The sequence below is a fragment of the Monodon monoceros genome, unplaced genomic scaffold (genome assembly GCF_005190385.1).
Source record: "Monodon monoceros isolate NGI ecotype Baffin Bay Population unplaced genomic scaffold, NGI_Narwhal_1 Super_Scaffold_16, whole genome shotgun sequence".
Classification (NCBI taxonomy): Eukaryota; Metazoa; Chordata; class Mammalia; order Artiodactyla; family Monodontidae; genus Monodon; species Monodon monoceros.
In genome coordinates this window covers 6,894,597-6,920,917 of record NW_021703772.1, presented here as the reverse complement: position 1 = coordinate 6,920,917, position 26,321 = coordinate 6,894,597, and the positions used below count along the sequence as shown (strand labels likewise).

At 45.7% G+C, this 26,321-nt stretch overlaps 2 protein-coding genes across 9 annotated transcripts in view; both read left to right on the top strand.

Moving 5' to 3' along the window:
- SAG (S-antigen visual arrestin) overlaps window positions 1–5,235 on the top strand; it is a 31,743-nt gene extending 26,508 nt beyond the window's left edge. Inside the window, exons 13-15 of one of the 3 annotated variants that reach the window (XM_029225320.1) lie at window positions 823–878; window positions 3,981–3,996; window positions 5,022–5,235. In XM_029225320.1, the coding sequence (XP_029081153.1) occupies window positions 823–878; window positions 3,981–3,996; window positions 5,022–5,130 (181 nt within the window). In that variant the 3' untranslated portion in view covers window positions 5,131–5,235. Of the gene's footprint in view, window positions 1–822; window positions 883–3,461; window positions 3,468–3,980; window positions 3,997–4,095; window positions 4,478–5,021 lie in introns of those variants that run through there. The other 2 variants (XM_029225321.1, XM_029225322.1) reach the window with 2 other exon arrangements.
- A 7,120-nt stretch (window positions 5,236–12,355) lies between these two features.
- The window catches only part of DGKD (diacylglycerol kinase delta), a 108,387-nt gene continuing 94,421 nt past the window's right edge, over window positions 12,356–26,321 (top strand). For all 6 annotated transcript variants that reach the window (XR_003793829.1, XR_003793828.1, XM_029224559.1 and 3 more), the window contains exon 1: window positions 12,356–12,524. Coding sequence is in view for 4 of the 6 variants with exons in the window: in XM_029224559.1 (XP_029080392.1) it covers window positions 12,369–12,524 (156 nt within the window). In the remaining 2 variants the exon portion in view is untranslated. The remainder of the gene's footprint in view (window positions 12,525–26,321) is intronic.

Sequence of the window (26,321 nt, the reverse complement as noted above, 5' to 3'; positions counted from 1 at the left end):
CTGTGCCTAGATTTCCCTTCCACCCCTTCCTGACTCCTTGCCTTCTTTTTTTTTAAATTAATTAATTTATTTATTTATTTTCGGCTGCATTGGGTCTTTGTTGCGGTGCACGGGCTTCTCACTGCGGCGGCTTCTCTTGTTGCAGAGCACCGGCTCTAGGCGTGTGGGCTTCCGTAGTTGTAGCACGCGGGCTCAGTAGTTGTGGCGCACGGGCTTAGTTGCTCCACGGCATGTGGGTTCTTCCCAGACCAGGGCTCAAACCCGTGTCCCCTGCATTGGCAGGCGGATTCTTAACCACTGCGCCACCTGGGAAGCCCTGTTGCCTTCCTTTTTTAATATAAATTCCAAGTCGCCTCGAAGCCCTTTAGCCTCTGGAGTTGGGTAGACCCTGCTCATCCCTGTTCTGCTCTCTGCAGAGGGACTGTGTACGGCCTTAGCACAGATTTAACACGTAAAAAGTAGTTACATTTTGCAAAGGATATTTTCAAAACTATCCTTATTCTCCAGGATTTCACCTCTTCTCTACCCATAATATCATGTCCCTGAAACTAATAACCAGGAGGAAGGGGGACCTAAAAATCCTAGCTGCCTCAGCCTCTCGCAAGTGGAGTTTCTAGACCACATTCCAGGGAATACATTTAAAATTCCTTCTTGACCACTTCCTGATTTCTGGTTTGTTTTGTTTTGACTCTCACTGAGTCCTCTTTCAGCTGGGGCCTGGGGACCGTTCACAGAGCTCTGCAACCCCAGCTCCCAGCTCTTGGCTGTGCATTTACAATTGTGTGCGTGTTCTCACCGCTCTGCATCCTTCTTTCTTTCTAGTGAAGTGGCCGCTGACGTGCCGTTCCGCCTCATGCACCCCCAGTCTGAGGACCCAGGTCAGTCTCGCGTTATCTTGCCTTTTTCTAGTCCTTTACCACTCACAGATTTATTACGTACTCACTGCTAGTCTTCCTTGACTGCATATCTGAGCACAGGCAGGGCCAGGTGGCCGAGGTTCCAGGCCACCTTCAAGTGCCTGGGTCCCCCCTCCCAGGAATGAGTGCTCGGCTACTAGGTCATGGGCCAGGTGGCTTGTCCACTTTCAGTGAGTGTGTGGAGGACGTAGCATCCCTGCTTGGGGGCGGGTTGTCTCGTTTGGTTTTATCAGGAATGATTTAAAAGCAGAAGCTTTGCTGTGAACAGACATGGATTCATTTTTTTTTTTTTAGTGTTTTTGTCCTTGTGATGAGAAGTCTTAGGATCTACTCTCTCTTTTTTAAAACAAATTTTATTTATTTATTTATCTGGCTGCGCCTGGTCTTCGCTGCGGCATGTGGGATCTTTTAGTTGCGGCATGTGGGATCTTTTATTTGCGGCATGCATGCGGGATCTAGTTCCCTGACTAGGTGATCGAACCCGGGCCACCTGCTTTGGGAGTGCGGAGTCTTAACCGCTGGACCCCCAGGGAAGTCCCCAGACCTGGATTTAGATTTAAATAAAATTTGAGTGAAAAGTAAATTTGACAGCCTGAGGCGTTTGCCTTTCATTTGGAAGCATTAATAGGAATTTAGAAGATGATAAGTATTTCTGGCGATGGCAGCTATGAAGAGAATACAGAAAATGCTGGAAAAGAGCGTCAGGCTGGGCTCCTAATACCTTGGCTCCTTTGAATTGTAAATCCGTTGGCTCTTGTATGGATGTTAAAAGTAAATTAAGTAATGGTTGTACAGCTCTGTGAGCAAACTAAAACCCATGGGCCTGTACGTGTAAATAGGTGAATTGTATGATATTTGAATTAGATCTTAATACAGCTCTTTTAAAGGGGATAAATGAAGCGGCAAAAATAATATAGGCGCAATCTCAGAAATTCTGAGGAAAAATTCTCCTCTGTGTGTTAAGGTGGCTTAGTTGGCAGGAAAGAAAAATGGACCTGTCTGGATGAGAACCCTCCCGAGTTATAGTAATTAACATTTTAAGTAAAAGTGGTATAAACAAGCAGGTTTTTTTTTTCTTATATTTTATAAAGAGCTTTTCTATGTTGATAATGAAATGGCATTTAAACATTAGAATGAGCCCCATATTCATTTTGGCTTTGTCTCAAAACTATTTTGTCTCAAAGTATCTCTTCCAAATATTTTAGATTCAAATACTCAAAACTTTTGGAAGTTTGACAAAAACTTCCCTTGGGGGAAAAATACAGTCTAACCATATTTTTTTTTATTCATTTATGCTTGTATCGTTAAAATACTATTTTTAACTATGTGAGATTGAGACACATTCTGGTCCCTTTCAAGGACATTCTAAAAGGCTATTTTAAAACTATGACCAGAGGAGATGTCATAGTTTGTGTCAGATCATTTTCTGGCCCCGTGAACAGACTTTATGACTTCACTTGGGGGAAGTGGAGTTATTCCTTTTCTGGGTATGACATTTTCATGTTCCAGTCATTATGGCCCTCATGTTGAACATATCATAACATCAAGGCTAAACCAATGATCTTTTATACTGTGAGATTTTGGGGAGAAAGGACAAATCACCCCCATGGCCTCAAAATTTTGATTTCCAGAGGTTTATGAGTCCCAAGTTTCATTCACAGATGCATGCTCACATCTTACCTGCCTGGTCCCCGGTGCCCCGAGTTGAGACGGGTAGATGCTAAGCAGAGAAAGCATAAGTTGGAGTTAAGAAACCCTGCCAGGGCCAGGGGCCAAGTAATTTGTATGTAATAAGTTCTGGAGAAATGCTACCAGAACTTATTACATACAAGGGTGGGGGGGGGTCCAGGATGGTTCTTGCCCAGGGTCATTTTGATGAATCAGCCTCTCTGTAGGTCCCCTGTGGTTAGCAGCCCACACAGACACTTCCCTCCTGGTACTGCCTTCCAGACAGGCACAAGAGATAAGGGCAGTGGCTCAGCCCCGCCACAAGCTCCCCCAAACCCTCTGGAGCTGTGTAGCCTCACTTAGCTCTTCCTGGCTCACCATGGTGGGTGGTGAGGCGATTACACTAGGACTTTACTAGGTGGGCAGCAAAAAGCTAAAAACAAAAACAAAAACAAAAACAAAAACAAAAACAAAAACGCGGTGGTTAGGAATCCGCCTGCCATTGCAGGGGACACAGGTTTGATCCCTGGTCCAGGAAGATCCCACATGCCGTGGAGCAACTAAGCCCGTGCGCCACAACTACTGAGCCTGCGCTCTAGAGCCCGTGCTCTGCAACAAGAGAAGCCACCGCAATGAGAAGCCCGTGCCTCACCACGAAGAGTAGCCCCTGCTCGCCGCAACTAGAGAAAGCCCGTGTGTAGCAACAAAGACCCAACACTGCCAAATAAATAAGTAAGAAAAAATAATTTAAAAAAACAAAAACAAAAAGCAGAAAACCTCACAAAGAATTAGCAATAACCCTGGGTCTGCAAAATATATGTGAAAATCTAACCCACTCCCCGCACCCGCCCCCTACCCCAAGATCAATGTGTTAAGAGAGAAGTCAAACTCCCTGAGGGGCCAGGGAGTGGTTCTCAAGCTTTAGTCACCCCCTTCCCCCAGCCACTGGAGTGCTAGTTCAATGTCAAGTCCCAGGACTCACCCCTAGAGAGCCGGACCATGGAAGTCTGGGTCGTAACAGCTCCTGGGGACTCTGATCTGGACAGGGTCCAAAGGGCACATAGGGAGAAAGGCTTAGAAAGGAGAAGCACAACATCAGAGGGGCTGAGGCTAATCAGGGAAAGGGTCCTAGAGGCGAGGTTATGGCTGATTCCGTCTGGGGAGGTGAAGGTTGTGGTGGCAACTTTTAGAGGAAGCGATGGTTAAAAATGCAGGGAGAAAGGCCCTCCGAGTGGGAAATGGCAAAGAAGGAGGAATTACACGCCATTCTCATGAAATGCATATATCTAGGCCTTTTATTCCTCCACCTATAAAGTGACCTAACAAAGGAAGAAAATTTCCGGTAGACAGGATTTATGCTAATAGATCTCTCTCTCCTTTCTTCCATGCTCACAGATAAGACCAAGAAAAGGTGAGCCCTGCTTGGTGTTATCCCTTTCTGTGACCTCCTTCTCCCCAGCCCTAATGTGACCCCTCACAGTTTTTGTTTTTTCTTTTTTTGTAATGCAAGTGCCTGACTTAAGCTTTGATTGCCGAGGCATCCCCTTCAAAGAGGCATCCACTTGAATAAACACATTGCCAGCCACCGGACTCGATCAGAGCCAGGCCGGCTCTCCCTCTCCTTTGTTTTAGAGTTTGGTTGATTTCAATAGCAGATCATTTGAGCCACTTGTTTTTTGTCTTTCTGCACTTTAAATTCCCGCTCTTCTGTTTTAAATTCACCAATAAAGAGTGAGCCCTCGAAACCCTAGGCCCCCACCTCCAACCGCAGTAAAGGCAGAACCCCAGGCCTGTGTGGTGTGCTCTCCCTCGCTACCCACGACCTCGCTGTGTGGCCCCAGGTATATGCTGTGTAATTTCCAGGTTCTGTAAGTAATAAACCTTTATTTTCTAAAAGTTTCTGGATGGTTATTGCTGAAGGGAATCTTGCAGTCGTAACAGGAACCACAAGGGCCAGTCCAACCACAACAGTGGTTATTGATAGGCTGAGCTCTGCACAAGACAAGCGCAAGCCCCTTTTTGGGTCTTTCCATGCTCTCGATACCGGCGCAGGGCCTGGCTTTCCTTTTGCTCTCTAGTACCAGGACATGCACACATGCATACACACACGCACACATACACATACATGCGCACACACATGCATACATGTGCACACATACACATACACGCACACACATTCACATATACACACACAGTTATTCCGGGCATGTATGTCTACTCTGTTGGTTCCTTCATTTTCTCTGATTTTTGTTTGTTAAAGAGATTTTACTTGAAAAACTATGAGGAGAATGGCATTGTCCTGTGTTCCATCACGTAGGAAAATCTTGATCGGTTCCTGTGTTGCAAAAGGGAGATCAAGGATCTTGTTTTCCTCAAGATCTCATTGAAAGCTTCAAAGAACATGCCATGATCAAAGTGTTCTTTGTTGTATTTTAGTTTTCAGGATGAAAATTTGGTTTTTGAGGAGTTTGCTCGCCAAAATCTGAAAGATGGAAGAGAAGTTAAGGAAGAGAAGACAAACCAGGAGGCGGCTGTGGATGAGTGAAGAGGCCGGCTCAGGACTCGGGAAATGGGGTCGTTAGCAGCATGGTAGCAGTGCCCCACAGTTAGCCCTTTAGTTATGCTAAATACCAAAGTGCGGTCTTCTTCACAGAAATAAAGTTTGTCTCTTCTGTCCTGGTTGTGAGTCAGGCTGACTTGTTGGGGAAGCCGAGTGACGTCAACAGCACGTAAGCTGCAGCCTTGAGGGGCCCTGAGTCTGGGCAGGGGGGAGGGCAGCATCTAGAAAGGAGACCCATCAAGGCGAGAAGGCATCCTGAAATCGATGCGCTCACTCGAAGGGGCCTGGTGTGTCCCGGGCTTTCTCCAGGACCCCTGGGGTAAGCTGTTTCCCTGGAAACTTGGAGGGGGAGCAGTGTGTCTAATGACCTGACCAATCCTAGCTCCAAAGCACCCAAAGAGCCTCCCAAGAGAAACAGGGCAGTGGACACATGTGGGTAAAAACACTCTTCATCTCTGATTTAACTTTTGGGTCCAAGTCCTGTTTGAGCTCTGGGCTGTTGGTTGTTTCCGTTGAATGCAAACAACGAACTGCGAGTTGGCTGGTTTAAAGGGGAAAAAAAGGAATGCATTGGAAGACCTCAGAGTGGCTCAGAGAACTGACTTAAAGGAAGAATCTCCAGTTGCCACACCTGGGCTGGGTGGAAATCAGAGAAGGCTTGGGGTCCCAGCCCAGGAACTCAGGGTCCTGCCCTCTGGGGTGGCCATTCACCTGGTGGTGGCTCAGAACCAAACGCTTCTAGTCTCCGAGCCTCTGGTTCCAGTGTGCTGTTTCTGGGCAGGAGAATCTGGCCCAGCTTCGGTCAGGGGATCAGTGCCCTGGGGCCAACAATGGCAGAGCCCAGCCCCGGGAATGGGTTGTCCCAGAAGAGGGGGTTCACCGTGAGTCAGACAGGCTTCTTGTTTAGACTGTCTTCATTGAGATTGGGCATAGAAGGGGTTGGGGGAAAGGATGCTCACGTCCGGGAGGAAAGGAGGAGACGTAACGGAGGTGATGCCAGGGCCCTGTCCTTTGCAGAATCCCCTTCTTGGCCCATGGTACCCCGGCCTTGGGGCCTGCTAATGATGGCAGAGAGGCTGAATGGCTCTCTTGGTGGCCACGGAGGGGCTTGGGGGATGTGTAGGCTCTGGTCCATGTCTCAAGGGAATAGGATGAAAGGGGGTTGGAGAGTTCTGTACAGTTTAACCTGCTCACAGGAGGTACGAGGGTGAATGGGAGGGGGCATGTGTGGGCTGGACACTCGGGGTCAGGTCTCCAGGACAAACAGCAGTGGCGGAGGGCCAGACACAGTGTGGGTTCCGTGCATATGAAGGCTCCCACATCTGGGTTTGTTCAGCAGGATTCCAGGCTGGTTTGTGTCCTGGGGACTGGGATTTAGACCGGAGGCTCCACTTGGGAACCTTGGACAGGATCCCATACACACAGAGCAAGGTCTGAACTCGAGTGTTGGATATGAGGCATTCTGATATTGACGGGGTGAGGATTCATTTCTGGAGGAGGAAGACTGATAATAACAATACAGGCACGGGGCTTCCCTGGCTGTCCGGTGGTTAAGACTCTGCACTTCCAGCGCAGGGGGCACGGGTTCCATCCCTGGTCAGGGAACTGAGATCCCGCATGCTGCGTGATGCGGCCAAAAAAAAAAATTAAGAAAAAAATACAGGCGAAAAGCTGTGGGTTTGCAGGGTCAGACACGATTTCCCCATTGGCAGGCTTCCACTCCAGCCACACCCCTCTCTCAGGATACTCAGGGAGGGCGGCATGCTTCTCTGGGAATCTGAGCCCGTCTGCTGCCCTCCTACCCCACAAGCCCACAGGTTGGCTGTGGTTGGCTCCCGCCTGAGATGCCAGGCAAGCCAGGGACTTGGGAGTCTGCCTGGCAGGGCCCGGTGAGAGGATCAGCCAGTTGGTTCCTGCATTGCTTGACCCCAGGATATCCTAAGTCAGGGTGGGCAGGAATAGGTCGGACCTTTGTGCGGGTGTGAGAGCCAGAGAGAAGAGCTGGAAGGCCAGTCCCTGGAGAGCAGAGGTCAGGACAGCCCTGGCCCTCCAGGTTATTCTGGTACCAAAACGCCTGACTTTCACGTGCTGGCTAGTTTACGATCTGCAGCTGGCCGCCCCTACAAGGGCGTGCGGGTGTGAGCAGGAAGTGAGCAGCCGCTGCCCCGAACGGGATATGGAACCTCAGCTTGGCTGGGCCTGCGCACTAGAGGCGTTGTGTCTGCTCTGGCGTCGGAAGGCAGGATGTCCCGTGTGCAGGTTGGATGTGCAGCCCAGGGTTTTCTAGGTAGGTGCAGTGGGAGAAACAGGGTGCAAAGGAGCTGAGGGTGCTGCATGGAGAAAGCGGCAGCTGAGAACTTGGGGCAAAGTTCTGCAACCTGCAACCAAAGGAGAAGTAGGGGTCCCTGCTATTTATTGGGCACCTGCCTTGTGCTAGGCACTTCACCTGTTACAGCTAATCATTCCAACCATGCTTCCCATTTGTTAGATGAGGAAACTGCAGTTCAGAGAGGTTATGTACCTTACCCAAGGTCACACAGCTAGTGAGAGTTGGAGTCAAGACTTAAACTCTGGTTTCCCTGAGTCTATAACAACCAGAACTTTGCTCACCATTTTTTTTTTTTTTTTTGCTACACTGTGTGGCATGCGGGATCTTGGTTCCCTGACCAGGGATTGAACCCGTGCCCCCTGCAGTGGAAGCTCGGAGTCCTAACCACTGGACCGCCAGGGAATTCCCTTTGCTCACCTTTTGTTGCTGAATGTGTATAGGAGAGTCTGGGGGGGGGTGTCGGAGCATTTATGATTCAACAATGGCTGCCCTTAAGTTATTTTTTAAGTTGAAAATATTATTGAGATAATTATAGATTCACATGTAGCTGTAATCCACCCATCTTTTTCAGATTTCCCCCCTTTTTACTTGTATTCGTGTGTGTCTATTTAGTTCTCTACAATTTTATCACGTGTAGATAACTTCTTTCTAGAGTGTCTGTTTTCCTATTCCTTTAACATTTTTCACTGCTTGCCTCCCAGTCTAATATCACAACCCTAAGGGTTTAGTTTACTTATGCTTGGGGGGTGGACAGGGAGGGGGCGGAAGCTGGGTGCACTTGGAAATGTATGGGGGTGGTATTTGGTTGACACAGGTCCTGGGGGCCAGGGGAACTACGTGTCGCACACAGTAAAGCAATGTCCTGCTCCAGATGTCAATCATAACCGCAGTTCAGGATAAAATAAGATAATTCCCATGTTTTCAAGTGCATCCTTTATCTATTCAAACGTGAAGCGGTTCTTTTTGACAGGAGGTGCACTTCTACATTGACAGGTCGAGAAGAAAGATTAGGTTGGATGTGAAGTGTGTTATTACTGCCACCTTGATATGCCCTTAAGGTGGGGTAAACTCGGGGAGCAGCATATTGCTAGAGATGATTCACAGCGTGACTCATTGCATAAGGAGGTACGGGTGAATGTGCTCTTACAGGCGTGCCACCTTGGGGGTGGTCTCCAAGGGACAGTACTCTGCAGCCACCAGAGAACACAAAGGCTTCTTTGCTCATCAGAGAAAATATGGCAGTTATGTTCCTCTGATTTAAGAACATAATATAGTTCTTACTAAGCCTAATACTCTTTTTAAAAATATACTTTTTATTTTCAAATAGTTTCAGATTTACAAAAAAGTTGCAAAGAAAGTACAGTGAGTTCCCCCATACCCAGTTTCCTCTAAATTATTAACATCTTACATTAGGATGGTGCATTTGCCACACTGAATGAATCAATATTTACGTATTATTATTAAACTAAAGCCCATTCTTTATTCAGATTTCCTTAGTTTTTACCTAATGTCCTTTTTCTGTTCCAAGATCCCACATGACATTTAGTCATCACATTCCCTTAGGCTCCTCTTGGCTGTGACAATTTCTAGTACTTTTTCATAATTGCAGATAGACTCCTATTCAGCCACAATCTCTGCCTCCCAACTCTCCCTTGGCTTTTCACCTCTAAAATGATGGTTTCTGGAACCCTGGTATCCCCTGAGCATCTAACGGGCATAGGCAACAGCACACCCAGGCATCTCAAGCTCAGTTTGCTCCAAACCAAGTTCATCTTCTCCTCTAGGCCTACTGTGCTCAGTGGGGCGTTCTTCCCTGGAAAGCCCCGTATCTGGGAGGCATTCCGACTTGCCCCGCTCCCTAATCTCCTGCCAGGGAGCACCTGGTCCCTATTCTTCCCTCTACTATGTCTTCTGTCTGTCACCTCCTCTCTCCACCTCCACAACTACCTCCTCGGTTCTGGCCCAAATCAGCATTGCCTGGATTGGTAAATCACTTTATTTTATTTTTTTAAATATTTATTTATTTATTTATTTTGGCTGCACCAGGTCTTAGTTGAGGCACATGGGATCTTTAGTTGTGGCATGCAGACTCTTAGTTGAGGCATGAGAACTCTTGCGGCATGCATGCGGGATCTAGTTCCCCGACCAGGGATAGAACCCTCCTCTGCTTTGCAAAAACCCTTCAGTGGCTCTGGTGCCCAGAGGATAACGTCCTTGCTCCTGAGTCAAACAGAGGCTGCTTTGAGTCCTGGTGCAGCTCACCTTCCAGACTCCCCACCACCTGACCAGTGGCTCAGCAGCAAATGCAAATCCCTGTCATCCTCCCAACTCGCCTAGTAGTCTCCTGCCTTTTTGTATTTTCCTGGAAAATTCCCTCCATCCCCTTGCCTTTCAGTTCAAATCTCCAAACCAGGCTGGGGTAATCCGTCCTCTGGAGAGGCTCCCCTGACACCTCCGGCAGAGTTATAACTCTTTCTCCTGCTGTACCGTCCCTCCCCCTATAACACCCTTAGATTTTTGCACTTATGTATCACGCTACATTGTAATTAATTGATACAAAAATCACCAATCTCCATGGAGATGCAGGACACCCTCCCCTCTGTGCCCTTATTAGCCAGCTCCTTGCTGTCATAACAAGGTACCACAGACCTGGGGGCCTAAACAACAGAAATTTATTTTCTCACAATTCTGGAGACCAGAAGTCTGAGATCAAGGTGTCGGCAGGGTCAGATTCTTCTGAGGCCTCTATCCTTTTCTCGCAGATGACTTCTCTGTGTGTCTTCACATGGTCTTCCCTTGGAGCCTGTCTGCGTCCAAATGTCTTCTTATTGATGTAAGGACACCAGTTGTATTGGATTAGGGCCCATCCTAATGGCCTCATTTTAACTTGATTACCTCCTTAAAATTACCTCATTTTAACTTGATTACCTCCTTAACTTGATTACCTACCTATCTCCAAATACGGCCACATTCTTAGGTACTAGAGGATTAGGACTTGAACGTATGAATGTTGGGAGCGGGGACACAAGTCAGCCCATAACAAGACCCTTCTCTCCTCTTTCTTCCTCTGAGCTCCTTCGAGCCTCAGCTTCCTGGGAGGCCTAGCCCTGAAGGGTCAAGGACTTGGGAATCACATAGTCCAAGTTCAAATTCTGCCTCTCATGAATTCCTTGGGAGACGTATCTGAACCTCAGGTCTTCATCTCTAGAATGAGACCATCAAGCTTGCTCTGGGGGACATGTGTGTGGACTAGAGTCGCTGCTCAAGTGTCTGGTGTGTGGCCGGTGGGCAGTATACGGGAGCCGTCACTGTCCTGCATTGCGGAACTTTCTGCGATGATGGAAATCTTCTATATTTGTGCTGTCCCGTGTGGTAGCTGCTAAACCACATGCAGCTGAAATGTGGCTAGTGTGACCGAGGAACTGAAAATTTAATTTTAATTAATTGAACTTGAAATTGAAGTAGCCACATGTGGCTAGTGGCTACAGCACTGGGCTGCACAGCTGGGTTCACCAGGGGTCTCCAGCGTGTCCCAGAGTGTTCCTGCATTAGGCCCTGATATGCTCTGTCCTGGCAGTGAATCCATTCCCCTGGCCATGTCCCCACACCAGATGCTCCTCTGTGGCCCCTGGGGGGGGGGCGTGTCTCACTTATTTTGCCTCTGGAAAGCATTGCCCAGTGCAGTGGGGGCCAGAGTGTGCTGACCCGCAGGCAGGACAGGAGCCACTGTGTCTCTAGGAGCAGCCCTTTGAAAGGGCAAGGGGAAAATTGTGCAGCCCCTTAGTACCTCAGAATGTGGCTGTATTTGGAGATAGGGTCTATAAAGAGGATTTGCCCTTCTCAGGTGGCACCAAACCCTTCTTCACCTGGATGTCCCATAGGGCAGCAAAAACTCACCTCCAATTTCACTCCCTCTCCTCCAGCTGTCTTAGCTGGGAAGGAGGGGCTTATCCCAAATTGCCTCTGCCTCTCCTCCAGCTACCCTCCGAAGTCCACTTCTCTGTCTCCCCAGCCCCTCCCAGTAATCCAGGGCAGCCACCTGCCCCATTGCTTCAAAGCCTGGATCACAGTCCTCAGCTTTGTGACTTAGCCCCGCCCAGGGTTGAGATGGCTCAAGGGCTTCCTGTTGCCTTCAGGACTCAGCCTAAAAGACCAACTCCCTTATCAGGTTTACAAAGGCCCAGTCTGACCTGCCCGCCCCCAGGCTCATCTCTTCAAGTATTTTCCTTCCTTTAGGCTACAGTTTCCCTTTTTTCCAGAGATATGTGCTTTCTTGCCTCCAGGTCTTTGCACAACCTCATCTCTTGGCCTGGAACAGGGGTCCCCGGTTAGGGATAACTCCTGCTCACATTTTCCGTCTCACTTTATCTTTTTCTCCAGGAAGCCTTCTCGGATGGAACTGTGTATCCCTGTTCCGGCATCCCACAGGCCTGTCCAAGTACTTTCTTTCCTGCATTCATGCATGCATCACCCACTCCTCGAACTGTTTGTCGTGCAACTAACTACTAAATGCCGGACGCTGCTTTAGATGCTGGAGACACGATGCAGGGCAAGAAAGACAGTCCCGAGCCGCCTGGAGGTCACTTACATTCTTGAAGGGGAACATTAAAGATGAAAAAGAGTGAACACAAAAATTAAAAACCCCATACAAATTGTGTCCCAGGAAGAAAACAAACAGATGCTAAAACCTGTGGTTCTGACACCACCGGTGGGGGCGAAGAGACGCCTGGCAGGGGCGCCACCTCCGGCTGCGCGCGCGGCCGGCAGGGGGCGCGGAGGGGCGGAGCTGGAGACAGCGGTCCAGGCCCCGCCCCTCAGGGCCCCGCCCCCCAGCCCGGCTCGGCCCCGGCCCCGGCCCCGCCCCCGCCCGCTGTGCGCGCGCTGGCCCGGCAGCATGGCGGCGGCGGCGGGTGCCCCTCAGCCGGGTCCGCCGCAGCCGCCTCCGCCGCCGCCGCCTGAGGAGTCGTCCGACAGCGAGCCCGAGGCGGAGCCCGGCTCCCCGCAGAAGCTCATCCGCAAGGTGTCCACGTCGGGCCAGATCCGCCAGAAGGTGAGCCCGCGGCGGCGGCCCGGGCGCGCGCCCCTCACGCCGCGGCAGCCCCGTGAGGCCCGCAGTTCGGCCCGAGCAGCCGCCCAGGCCCGGCCCGGCCCGGCCTAGGTTCCCGCCGGGCGCCGCTGCTCGGACGGAGCGCGCTCCGCGGGGTAACGGACCACGCGCCCGGGGCTGAGCGCGCCTCCCGGCGGGGCGGCGGCGGGGACCCCGGGACGGGGAGCAGGTGGGCGCCGCGCGGGGCCGGGCCGGCAGGGCGCTTGGCGGGGCGGGCCGCGAGGAAGCCCCGTGCCGCGAGGACCGGGAGGGACAGGCCTGCAGGCTGGGGGGCGAGCGCACCAGAAATGGGGACTTCTGGCTGCGTCCGGCCGGCGAGCGCTCCCCGACCCGGGTTCTGCACATTTCTGAGGACGGATCGGGCTCTTTCTCGCTGGGTGCTCTGCACTCACCTGTGGCCCCAGAGAAATCCGATTGGACCCAGGTGTGGGGTTCTTCCTTCCCCTCGCGTGGATTTTCGTGCGGGAAAGGGCAGGGATGCGCGTCCCGTGACCATCTCTCTCTCCCTCCTCGGGAAAGCGGGGAGAGGGGGTCTGTCCCTGGCTGCGCACCCGCTTGGCATCTCACTCTCGGTGGAGAACTCCAGACGCGAAGTATTAGCTGCAGAAAGACGCATTTCCTTTCTGCAGGAGTAAAGTTGCACCCTTTGTTTTCCCATTGCGGTTTCTGTTGCAAACTGCTTTTGGGTTTTGCTGCAGGTGAGCCCTCTGTGTTAGCACACGGCTTCCTCAGGCAGGTGGTTGGACAGGTGGCTGAGGGCAGACTAGGTCTGTGGGCAGCCTGGGCAGATCCAGCTGGCACAGACTATCTCATCCCGCTGCAGTGCGCTTTTCCTCCAGGGCCAGTGAGTTCAGCTGGTACTTTTACCGTGGGAGCCGTTTCTTAATCTTATGTCAGCCTCTGATACCTGGGATGGGGTAATCTTTTGTCCCAATGTTACAAACAGTTTTACTGTGAAGTGCTCCAGTTATTCAGCACATAGGTATTGAACACCTCCTTTGTTCCAGGTATAACAGTAATAGTAATAATTATAACGCTAGCAATTCTCCAGTGCTTACTATGTGCCAGGCACTTTTCTTGGGTTAAGTTTACGGCACTTTACATGGGTTAACTCATTAGCAGTGGTGATAACCCACCGTGTTGGGTGTTGTCTGTCATTCCCTTCTTATGGAATTGGAGGTGGAGAGGGTAAATGTCTTGCCCGGGGTGTCACTGGTAGTAACTTGGATCTGGATCTGAACTATGGTCAGGATCCCAAGATGGAAGGCAGTTTCTCCATTTCGGGGTTCCCAGCCTGTAGGAGGTGGACATCTGTCCATGTGACAGTATGATGTAGTAAGTGCTGTGGAAGCTTAGAGGACTGAGAATCCAGCTACCCTGGGAGGCAGGATCTTGCGGGAAAGAGTTTGTCAGGCTAAGTAAGGAAAGAGGGACTTTCCACCTAGTTGAATGTTGTATCTACAGGTTTAGGCACACCTGGGAATGGTCAGAAGGTGAGTGGGTCAGATTGAGAGGAATGAGGAAGAGGCTGGAAAGGTAGATCAGGCTGGATTTTGAAAGGATAGCCCTGGAGTTGGGTTTGTGGCCTTGGGCAAGAGGGAGCCACTAAGGATTATTCAGAGCCTCAGAGTGATGGGTCAGAGGTGCTTTTAGAAAGATCTCCAAGTAGCCCTAAATGGTACTGATAGGAGTTGTTCTCACCTGTTGCTTGGTCCTCAAGCATGGTGTGTGCCCAGTATGGGGTGGATCATGTGATTTACAACTGTTATTAAGGTTTGATCTCTCAGAGATTCCACTGTTTGTCCAGAATTCTTTTCTTAAGGAGTCTTTTTTTTTTCCCTCTTAAAACAATAGCTGTTACTCCAGCTGTTCTGGCTGAGGAGTGATGGGTAGAGTGTTAAAAATACACCCTGAGGACTTGAGTTTCTGAATACAGTCACATCTGCTGTACAAATAGCTTAAGGTTGAGTTTTCTTTTGGGTTGTTAGAGATTGGTGGAATGTGAGGTTTACTGTGTGTGTGGTAGCTCCCAACCTCCCTTCCCCACTCCCCCTTTTAAAGCAGATAAGCCATTCAGAAAATTCCTCTGGTACATGTGGTGCACAGGGGAAATATCCAGAATGGTATGGGGTATCATTCTGAGTCCAAAAAGGAGCGACCCACTTTAAGTATTTAAAACAGAGGGAGTTCAATGGGGAGTGGTCGCACAGGTGCTGAAGAATTGAGAATGCAAACAGTGGGCAGTGAGGTAACCCTGCGATGAGGCAGCAAACAGGAAGCTGGAAGACAAGCCGGGAGGCAGCATATCAGGAACAACTACGACTCGCCAGAGGCTGGAACCACCATGGGTCATCTGGCGTGGGCTGGAGGCTTGGAAGGACACAGCTGCTCCTGGAGACTCACCCCATGCCCCCTCCTGCCTGGGAAACCCAGCCTGCAGGGATCAGCAATTTGGAGTAGAGCAGAAGAGTGAGGAATGGAACTGAGGACAAGCTGGCCCAGGACCAGAGCTGTATGTATGTCAGGTTTTTGAAACATTAGTCCAGTGCAAGCTAGAGCTGTCTTAATGGAAAAAGAAAAGGAAGTATCTTATGACAGTGCTTCTCGAATTTTCATGTGCAGACACGTCCCCTCGGGATCTTGTTAAAATGCAGATTCTGGTTGAGTAGGTCTGGAGTGGGGCTAGAGGTTCTGCATTTATCACCTCCCAGGAGATGCTGCTGCTGCTGGTCATGGACCAGACTTTGAGAAATAAGGCCATAAGGACATGTGTAAAGAGAAGCCTTATCAAACGCCAAAAAAAATCTTTATTCGTGAGGTTCTTTTAAAACTTTTTCCCAAGTCTTTGATGGGGAAAGTCTTTGAAAATTTGATGTGTATAGATTTGAGATGGTTGTTTATTAGTTTAGCATTTCATGTACGTCTGATATTTTCATATGTTCCAACTGTCCCCAGCAAACACATTACTTCATTTCATTTCCTTACCATAGTACACAGTAGTGATTTTATAGGACCACATAGCTAGTGTGGAAAAAAGAAAATGGAACTAATACACTGGTAAATTAGCTTATGAACACATTATAAGGTATTTTGAAATCTGAGTAGAGAACAGTGTGATTCTGTGAAGCCTTATCAGTTAAGATGGAGCTTAATTTATTTAAAAATTTTAAAAAAGTTAACATTTTTGGCTTTGTGCATTAAAGTGCTTATATTCTTAATTTCAAATTTAAACAAAGTATTTTTTCCATTGTGAAATGAAGACTAGTAGAAATTAAGTAAAATGTTCAAGTTGTAAAATACTTAAAAAACAGCTTTACTAAGATAAAATTCACATACCATACAGCTCACTCATTTAAAGTGTACAGTTCAGTGTTTTTTAGTATATTTACGGTTGTGTAATCATTACCACAGTCAGTTTTAGAACATTTTCATCACCCCAAAAAGAAACCCATGGGACTTCCCTGGTGGCACAGTGGTTAAGAATCCGCTTGCCAATACAGGGGACACAGGTTCGATCCCTGGTCCAGGAAGATCCCACATGCCGCAGAGCAACTAAGCCCGTGTGCCACAACTACTGAGCCTGCGCTCTAGAGCCTTCGAGCCACAACTACTGAGACCGCATGCCACAACTACTGAAGCCTGCGCATCTAGAGCCCATGCTCCAAAACAGGAGAAGCCACTGCAATGAGAAGCCTGTGCACCACAACTAGAGAAAGCCCACGTGCAGCAATGAAGACCCAACGCAACCAAAAAAGATAGAAACCCATAACCATTAGCATTTACTCCCCGTTTTTTCCCAACTCTCTCAACCCTAGGCAACTGCTAGTCTGCTTTCTATTTTGTGGATTTGCTGATTCTGGACATCTCATATAAATATAATATGTAGTATGTACCCTTTGTGTCTGGTTTCTTTCACTTAGTAAAATGTGTTCAAAATTCATCCATGTTGTAGCCTGTGCCAGTACTTCTTTTCGTTTTACTGCTGAGTAATATACCGTTGTATGGATTTACTACGTTTTATTTACATTCATCTGTTGCTGGGCATTTGGGTTATTTTCACTTTTTGGCTATCTTTTTGGCTATTCTGGATAATGCTGCTGTGAACATTCATGTACATATTTCTGTGTGTACATATGTTTCATTTCTGGTGGATATGTACCTAGAAGTAGGTTTGCTGGGTCACATGGTAACTCTATGCTTAGTCTTTGAGAAACTGCCAGACTGTTTTCCAAAGTGACTGCACTATTTTACATTTCCACCAGTAAGGTATGAGGGTTCCAGTTTCTCCATGTCCTCAGTTGTTTTGTCTTTTTGATTATAGCTATCCTAATGGGTGTGAAGTGGTATTAAAGTTTTTGTTTTTGTTTTTTTAAATATTTATTTATTTTTTGACTGTGTCGGGTCTTAGTTGCAGCACCTGGGATCTTTCGTTGTGGCACGTGGTCCTCTCTCTAGTTGTGGCTCGCCGGCTTAGTTGCCCCAAGGCATGTGGGATCTTAGTTCCCTGACCAGGGATGGAAGTGGCATCCCTTGCATTGCAAGATGGATTCTTAACCACTGGACCACCAGAGAAGTCCCTAAAAGGTTTTTTTAAAGCTAGTATGTAGCAGTATTTAAGAGTCTAAACTTTGGTGTCACGAACAAGTCTCCAAACCTCTCAAGACTTGGTTTCCTTATCTGTAAATAGGGAAAATACTAGTTCTTGGGTAACGAGTGGTGACAGTAAATGTTAGGTGTGTGTTCCTGAGCCTCAGTTTCTATCTCTGCAAAATGTAAATGATAATAATAGTTCTCAGATCGGTAAAATAAAAATGATGATGATAACTCATAGAATCAAGTGGAGTAGTCTTTGTGCAATGCTTATTTAGCGTCGAGCCTGGCATATTATGAGCATTCAATAAATGGTTGCTTTTATGATTATTTCTGTCTTTCTGATTGTTCACTTTTTATATCTTGACCAGTAGCCATCCCCCTGAACCCCTCCACCCCCAGCTCAAGCTGATCTGGGTGAGTCTCCATCTCTAGCAGCCAGAATAGCAAATAAAAACAAATCTGGCAGAAAATTAACAGTGAGTATCTTTTTAAAAAATTGTTAATTTATTGAATACTAGTGGGAATAGCATGGGCTAGGTGTTATTTTCTTTATTTCACAGATTCAGTTTAACTCAGCAAATAGTGGAGACCTTAAAATTGTTCTGTGTGCTGGCACTTGGGGGGGCCTTCCTGAGCAACAAAGAACACCCCTAGAGCTAGTAGTCTGAAGAAGGCATTAATAGAATAACCACATAGGTACTGTAGGGTTGTTTTGGTGATGAAAGGACTCTAAATCTAATGTCTGGTGTCTTTGTAAAAGAAAGAGGAGGAGGATTTGGACACAGAGGAACACACAGAGAAAAAAGCCATATGAAAACAGAGCCAGCGATTTAGATCTGTGCTGTCACAAACCAAGGACCAGGTGGGGCCCCTAGAAGAGGTAATAGAATCTCCCCTGGATCCTTTAGAGGGAGCGTGGCCCTGCCGACACCTTGATTTTGGACTTCTAGCTTCCTGGATTGTGGGACAACAAATTTCTGTTGTTTAAGCCTCCCAGTCTGTGGCCTTGGTTATAGGGCAGCCACAGGAAACTAATGTAGGGCATATACTGACTCTGAAGGGGATGCCGAGGGGCTGAGCTCTGTGAAGCAGTCAGAAATGCCTGTGGGACCTGAGGTATTGGAATCTGCCAAAGGGCAGCAATCCTTGGTGAGCTCCCTCAATTTGGTTTAGGATGCCAAAAAGCCACTTCCAAGGAATGAGGAGGATTAGAAGTAGGACTTCCAAAGGCCTGCAGTCATGCTTCATAGCATGTCAGTTCTCTGAAATTAAGGTAATCCCAGAGTGCTGTTGTTTTTAGGTGCTTAACAGAAGCAACTTCAGTCCTCTGTAGAGGGAGATGACATCATCCAGTCGTCCAGTTATTTTCACAAGCCATGTTGTAAATTCATTGTTTTGTGTTCAGTGAAGAACAGACACACGGGGAGGCAAGGCCATGTGAATTAAAACCAATGGAAACAGCAGACTATAAAGACAGATAAACAGGGGCTCTAGACATCAGACACAGATTTTGAAACAACTATGCTTACTATGTTTAAGGAGATAAAAGACCAGACTGAGAATTCTGGCAGAGAACTAGAAACTAAAAAAGAACCAAATGAAAATTCTAAAACTGGCAAATGTAATAATCAAAGTTAAGTTCTCAAAGGAAGGGTAGAATAGACACGGCTGAAGAAAGAATTCAGGGGCCCAGAAGACAGCTCAAAAGAAAAGTACCCATAAGGAAGCCTGGAGACAAAAAAAAGTGGAGAAATTAGCAGATAAGGCAGGAGTCAGAGATAATAGTGAAAAGGTCTTTTATGAGAAAATTGGGCAGAAACAACATTTGTAAAGATAATGCCTGAGAACTTCCCACAACTATTAAAAGGCACCACCCACAGATTCAGTAGCCTGTGAACACAAAGAAAGCCTCACCTATCACTTAATAAAACTGCTGAAAACCACAGATGAAGAGTCTTGAAAGCAACTGGAGACAGATTACCCTCAAAAGAGCAACAGTGAGACTGACAGCTGTGTTCTTAACAGAAGCCATGGAAGCAGAAGTCAATCAAAATTTAAGTGCTGGAAGAAACTGCTAACCCTAATTCATTACTCAGCCAAAAGATCCTTCAGAAATAAAGCTGAAATAAAGATGTTTTCAAATAAACAAAATCAATTTTTTGTGTGCAGACCCATAATGAAGGAAACATCAGGGGGTGTTTTTGTTTGTGTCTGGCTAAAGGAAAATGATCTTAGGTGAAGGGTTAGTGTTTCAGGAAGGAAAGAAGAGCAAAGAAAAGGGCACTGATATGGAAAACTGAATGATTATCAACTGCTAAATTTTTTTTTAACATCTTTATTTGAGTATAATTGCTTTACAGTGGTGTGTTAGTTTCTGCTTTATATCAAAGTGAATCAGCCATACATATACATATATCCCCATATCTCTTCCCTCTTGCGTCTCCCTCCCACCCTCCCTATCCCACCCCTCTAGGTAGTCACAAAGCACCCAGCTGATCTCCCTGTGCTATGCGGCTGCTTCCCACTAGCTATCTCTTTTACATTTGGTAGTGTATATATGTCCATGCCACTCTCTCACTTCTTCCCAGCTTACCCTTCCCACTCCCCATGTCCTTAAGTCCATCCTCTACGTCTGCATCTTTATTCTTGTCCTGCCCCTAGGTTCTTCAGAACCTTTTTTTTTTTTAGATTATATATATGTGTGTTAGCATACGGTATTTGTTTTTCTCTTTCTGACTTAACTTCACTCTGTATGACAGTCTCTAGGTCCATCCACCTCACTACAAATAACTGAACTTCGTTTCTTTTTATGGCTGAGTAATATTCCATTGTATATATATGTGCCACATCTTCTTTATCCATTCATCTGTTGATGGACACTTAGGTTGCTTCCATGTCCTGGCTATTGTAAATAGAGCTGCAGTGAACATTGTGGTACATGACTCTTTTTGAATTATGGTTTTCTCAGGGTATATGCCCAACAGTGGGATTGCTGGGTCATATGGTAGTTATATTTTTAGTTTTTTTAAGGAACCTCCATACTGTTCTCCATAGTGGCTGTATTAATTTGCATTCCCACCAACAGTGCAAGAGGGTTCCCTTTTCTCCACACCCTCTCCAGCATTTATTGTTTGTAGATTTTTTGATGATGACCATTCTGACCGTTGTGAGGTGATACCTCATTGTAGTTTTGACTTGCATTTCTCTAATGATTACTGATGTTGAGCATCCTTTCATGTGTTTGTTGGCAATCTGTATATCTTCTTTGGAGAAATGTCTATTTAGATCTTCTGCCCATTTTTGGATTGGGTTGTTTGTTTTTTTGATATTGAGCTGCATGAGCTGCTGGTAAATTTTGGAGATTAATCCTTTGTCAGTTGCTTCATTTGCAAATATTTTCTCCCATTCTGAGGGCTGTCTTTTCATTTTGTTTATGTTTTCCTTTGCTGTGCAAAAGCTTTTAAGTTTCATTAAGTCGCATTTGTTTGTTTTTATTTCCATTTCTCTAGGAGATAGGTCAAAAAGGATCTTGCTGTGATTGATGTCATAGAGTGTTCTGCCTATGTTTTCCTCTAAGAGTTTTATAGTGTCTGGCCTTACATGTAGGTCCTTAATCCATTTTGAGTTTATTTTTGTGTATGGTGTTAGGAAGTGTTCTAATTTCATTCTTTTACATGTAGCCGTCCAGTTTTCCCAGCCCCGCTTATTGAAGAGGCTGTCTTTTCTCCATTGTATATTCTTGCCTCCTTTATCAAAAATAAGGTGACCATATGTGCGTGGGTTTATCTCTGGGCTTTCTATCCTCTTCCATTGATCTATATTTCTATTTTTGTGCCAGTTCCATACTGTCTTGATTACTGTAGCTTTGTAGTATAGTCTGAAGTCAGGGAGCCTGATTCCTCCAGCTCCATTTTTCTTTCTCAAGATTGCTTTGGCTATTCAGGATCTTTTGTGTTTCCATACAAATTGTGAAATTTTCTGTTCTAGTTCTGTGAAAAATGCCAATGGTAGTTTGATAGGGATTGTATTGAATCTGTAGATTGCTTTGGGTAGTATAGTCATTTTCATAATGTTGATTCTTCCAATCCAAGAACATAGTATATCTCTCCATCTGTCTTTGGGTTTGAAATATATATAGAATTAAAATAAATAGCAACGGTATGTAAGTCAGAAGGGAGGTAAATGGTATAAAACTGTTTAAAGTTTTCCTTGCAATTCCAGGAAAAAGAAAAAAGAACCAATTAATATTAGACAAGTCAGGGATACATGTTGTAATCTGTGCAGCAGTCACTAAATTGTGAAAGATGATATGGTATCTAAGCTAAAAGGCAAGAAAAATTGAATAATAAGAAATTCCAAATCTGAAAGAAGGCAAGAAAGGAGAGAAAAGGGAGAGGGAGGGATTGGGGGTTTGGGATTAGCAGATGCAAACTGTTATGTATAAACAACAAGATCCTGTTGTATAGCACAGGGGACTGTATTCATTATCCTGTGATAAACCATAATGAAAAAGAATCTAAAAAAGAATGTGTATATATATATATGTATAACTGAATCACTTTGCTGTACAGCAGAAGTTAACACAACACTGTAAATCAACTATACTTCAATAAAATTTAAAAAAAAAAGAGAAAAGGAAACATTGATCAAGTGGAACAAAGAGAAAGCAAACAGTAAGTGGATAGACTTAAGTCCCAATATAGCAATAATCACGTTAAATATAAGTGAATTTGAATGCTCCCGTTAAAAGTCAGAGATTGTCAGACAGGTAAGAAAACAAAAGCAGACCAGGTTATTTAAGAGAGATATATTTAAAACAGAAAGATATAAAAAGATTGAGGGCTTCCCTGGTGGCGCAGTGGTTGAGGGTCCGCCTGCCGATACAGGGAACACGGGTTTGTGCCCCGGTCCGGGAGGATCCCACATGCCGCGGAGCGGCTGGGCCGGTGGGCCATGGCTGCTGAGCCTGCACGTCCGGAGCCTGTGCTCCGCAGCGGGAGAGGCCACAACAGTGAGAGGCCCGCGTACCGCGAAGAAAAAAAAAAAAAAAAAAGATTGAAAGTAAAAGAATGGGAAAAAATACTATGCACACATCAACCTAGAGAAAGTTGCTATAGTATTTTAATGCCAGACAAAATAGTCTTTGAGGGCAGAATTTATTATTAGAGATAAAGATATGATAAATGATAAAAGTTTTATTTTAGATATAATAATGTAAACTCTGTATATACCTAATGTAACTTCAAAATATTTAGAAGAAAAATTAATACAACTGTAATGGAAATAAATCTATGATCATAGTGGGATATTAAACACACCTGTTTCAGAGGCTGTTATGATAAGCAGACAAAAATTTGTAAAAATAAAGAAAAATTGAACAACAAAGTACTAAACTTGACCTAATGGACGTATATAGAACACTGTACCGAGCAATTGCAGAATCGAAATTCTTTTCAAAAGCACAGGACACATTGGTCAAAATTCACTATGTGCTGGCCACAAGGCAGTTCTCAACAAATTTCAAAATATTGAAATTATACAGACTGTGTTGTCTAACAACAGTGGAATTAAGCTAGAAATCAGTAAAATGAAAATCCTCATGTATCTGGAAATTTAGAAATTTGTTTCCAAATGACTTATGAGTCAAAGCTAGAAAATGTTTTCAGTTCAATGATAGCAAACTACGTATAACTAATGGGATACAGCTGAAATCATGTTTAGAGGGAGGTTTATATCTTTAAATGCATTTATGTTACAAAAGAAGACTGCTGAAAATCCATGAGCTAGGCTGTGTATTAGGTGATTAGAAGGCTAGCAACACATTAAATTCAAAGAAAACAGAACGAAGGAAATAATGAAGAGCAGAAGTTTTTTGTTGTTGTTGTTGCTGTACATGGGCCTCTCACTGTTGTGGCCTCTCCCGTTGCGGAGCACAGGCTCCGGAAGCGCAGGCTCAGCGGCCATGGCTCACGGGCCCAGCCGCTCTGTGGCATGTGGGCTCTTCCCGGACCGGGGCACGAACCTGTGTCCCCTGCATCGGCAGGTGGACTCTCAACCACTGTGCCACCAGGGAAGCCCTGAAGAGCAGAATTTAACGAAATGAAAAATATTCATTAGAAAGGATAAACAAAGGCAAAAATGGAGTCTTTGGGAAAAAAAAATTGACAAACCCCAGCAGGAGTAATCAGGAAAAAATTAGAGAAAGCAAATAATTAATGTTAGGAATGAAAAAGGACATCATCGAAGATCTTGCAGATGTTAAAAAGAGTAGGCAGGTATTATAAACAACTTTATACAAGTACATTTGAATCTTTAGATGAAGTGGACAAATTCCTAGAAAAACACGACTTAAAGCTGACACAGAAATAGAAATGTAAATTGTCTTTATAACTATTAAAGATATTGAATCCATAATTTGAAATCTTCCAACAAGGAAAACTCTAGGCCCAGATGACTTTACCAGTGAATTCTAAGCATTTAAGGAAGAAATAATACCAGTTTTACATAAAATCTTCCAGGAAATAGAGACCCCCCAACTTACCCCCAGCTTCCTAGGAGTGGAGTGGGGCTGGAGGTTTGACTTATAAAATCTCTTTAACAAGGAGATTCGGGGAGCTTCTGGGTTGGTGAATGCATTAATATGCTGGGAGGGTGGCACACCCAGAGCAGGCATGGATGCTCTACCCCGCGCCCCCCAGTATCTTGCCCTATACATATCTTCCATATGGCGTCTCTTCAGGTGTGAGTGAGGATGTGGAGCAAGGGAATGCTCTGGTGGGAATATTAAATTGGTAACACCACTTTACAAGATATTGTAGCAGCATCTGTTAAAGTTGAAGGCATGTATACCCTATGTTTCAGCAATTCTGCTTCTGGGTATATATCTAATAGCTTATGTAAGCAAATGTACTCCAAGAGGCATGTACAAGAATATTACTAGTGTATTATTTGTAACAGCTCAAAAGTGGAAGCAACCCAAGTGTCTGTCAGCAGTAGAATTGATAAATTATAGTATGTTCTTACAAGAGGATGCTGTACCTCAGTGAAAATGAACTACTGCTACCTGCTGATTTAAGGATTAATCACAGCCATTAATGCTGCAGGCCAAAAAAGCCAGACATAAAAGAGTACATTCTGTATGATTCCGTTTACATCCAGTTCAGAACAGGTAGGACACTAAGGAGTTTAGACTTGCCTGCTTGTGTGTTTAAGCTACGAGCAAGGAAGACGATTACCAGAGAAGTCGGGGTGGTGGGAAGTGGTGGGTAGTGACTGGATGGACCTTGAGAGAGGGAGCTTCTGTAGGGCCGGTAGTGTTGTTTCTTCACCTAGCTGGTGGTTGATTGGGTTCTCAGCTTGTGATAATTGTACATTTTTTTTTCATGGAGTTCATGTGTGCTATTTTGTAATGAAAAAGATTTTTTAAGTTGAAGTATAGTTGATTTACAGCATTATATTAGTTTCCGTTGTACAACATGGTGATTCAATATTTTCATAGATTATACTCCATTTAAAGTCATTATATTCCCTGTGCTGTACTGAAAAGGATTTTAAAAAAAAGATATGGAGGAGGTAGTTGGTCAAAGAGGTATGCAAAGGCCCTGTGGCCAGGGGGAGCTTGGCGAAATCAAGAGGCTGAAAGAAAGCTGGTGTGGATAGAGTTAGCAAGAGTTGAGGAGACCTTGATTGTGCCATGAGGCTGGGGAGCTGGGTAGAAGCTCTGTAATAGTGGGATACTATTGCTTTAAGATTTTAGGAAGGAGTGAGACATCTGATCCAGGTTGGAAAGATTTCTCTGGCTGTGTTGTGGCCGCCTGAGTGCTGGCTGACACATGTGGTGAGAGATGATGGTAGCCTGGGCCAGGGTTGTGGTAGTGGTGATGGAGAGAATTAGTTGGATTTGACATTGTGAGTCAATGTCAAATCCAACTAATGTGATGGTTTGATGGGGGTGTTGGAGAGGAGGGGGAGGGGGAGGAGGAGGCTCATGTTTCATGTGACTGGCTGGCGAATGGAGCTCTTTCCAAGGAGGAGCTGTGGCTGAGGACCAGTGAGGACCAGCTCTGGGGATTCTGCTCTCACTGAGCTCTGCTGCATGGTGTCCAGGATCCTCTTCTTCTCAACCACACCAACTTCACAGATGAGGGACACAGAGGCAGTTAGGTGGCTTGTGGGTGTGCCCTGAAGCCACCTGGGTCTCATAGATGCCAGATTACACCTCTTCCTACTGTGTTCTGTCCAGCCCCATAACAGTCATGCGCAAACAGTAGGAATGGTTCCTCAGAGCCTGAGAGGGAGAATAGTGGATAGTGGAAGGGGGTCTGGGCAGATCTGGGGCCACTGGCTTTTAGGAAGTGAGTAGAGGAGGAGGGCCAGTCTGAGAAGGAAGTAGGAGAGCTGGGCGAGGGCTGGGGAAGAAAGTCAGTCACTGATTTCAGCACCTGGAGGTCTACCGGCACTAGCGTTATTGTTACTTCGGTGTTTCCTTCTGAACTATTTTTCTGGATATGTTTAATTTAGTTGAAATGAAACTATATGTACGTTTTCACTTTAATGTTATGAGCATTTCTCCATGTTATTACAATCTCTTTTTTCTTATCCTTTGTAATGGTTGTACCACATATTCTGTGAAGAATACCTTTGCAAGGAAGGTTCTTCAATTTTTTATTGTGAAAAATTGAAAAGGTACCTAATATACTTACTATCAAGATTCAGCAATTGGTAACATATTGCCAAATATGCTTTATCTATATGTATTAAATAGAAATAAATGATTTACTAAACCATTTGTAGGCATCATGACAGTCTATCCCTAAAGAGCTCAGTGTGTATCTTCTAAAAATGACATTTCCTGTATGGTCCATTTTTACACCTAAACTCCTACAAATAAGTACTCCTAAAAATAAGGGCATTTTCCTATATACCATTATTATTCCTAAGATATTAATTGTAATTTTCTAATATCTATATCCTTTTTAGTTTTCCCCAGTTGAACCAAAAATGCCTTTTATAGCCTCCCTTTTGGGAACCATGTACCAATCAAAATTCATGCATTGGTTGTATCTCTTTAGTCTCTTAACCTAGGACAGCTGCCCTCAGCAACCTTCGCCCTCCCCTCCCCTCCCCTCCCCTCCCCTCCCCCCCCCA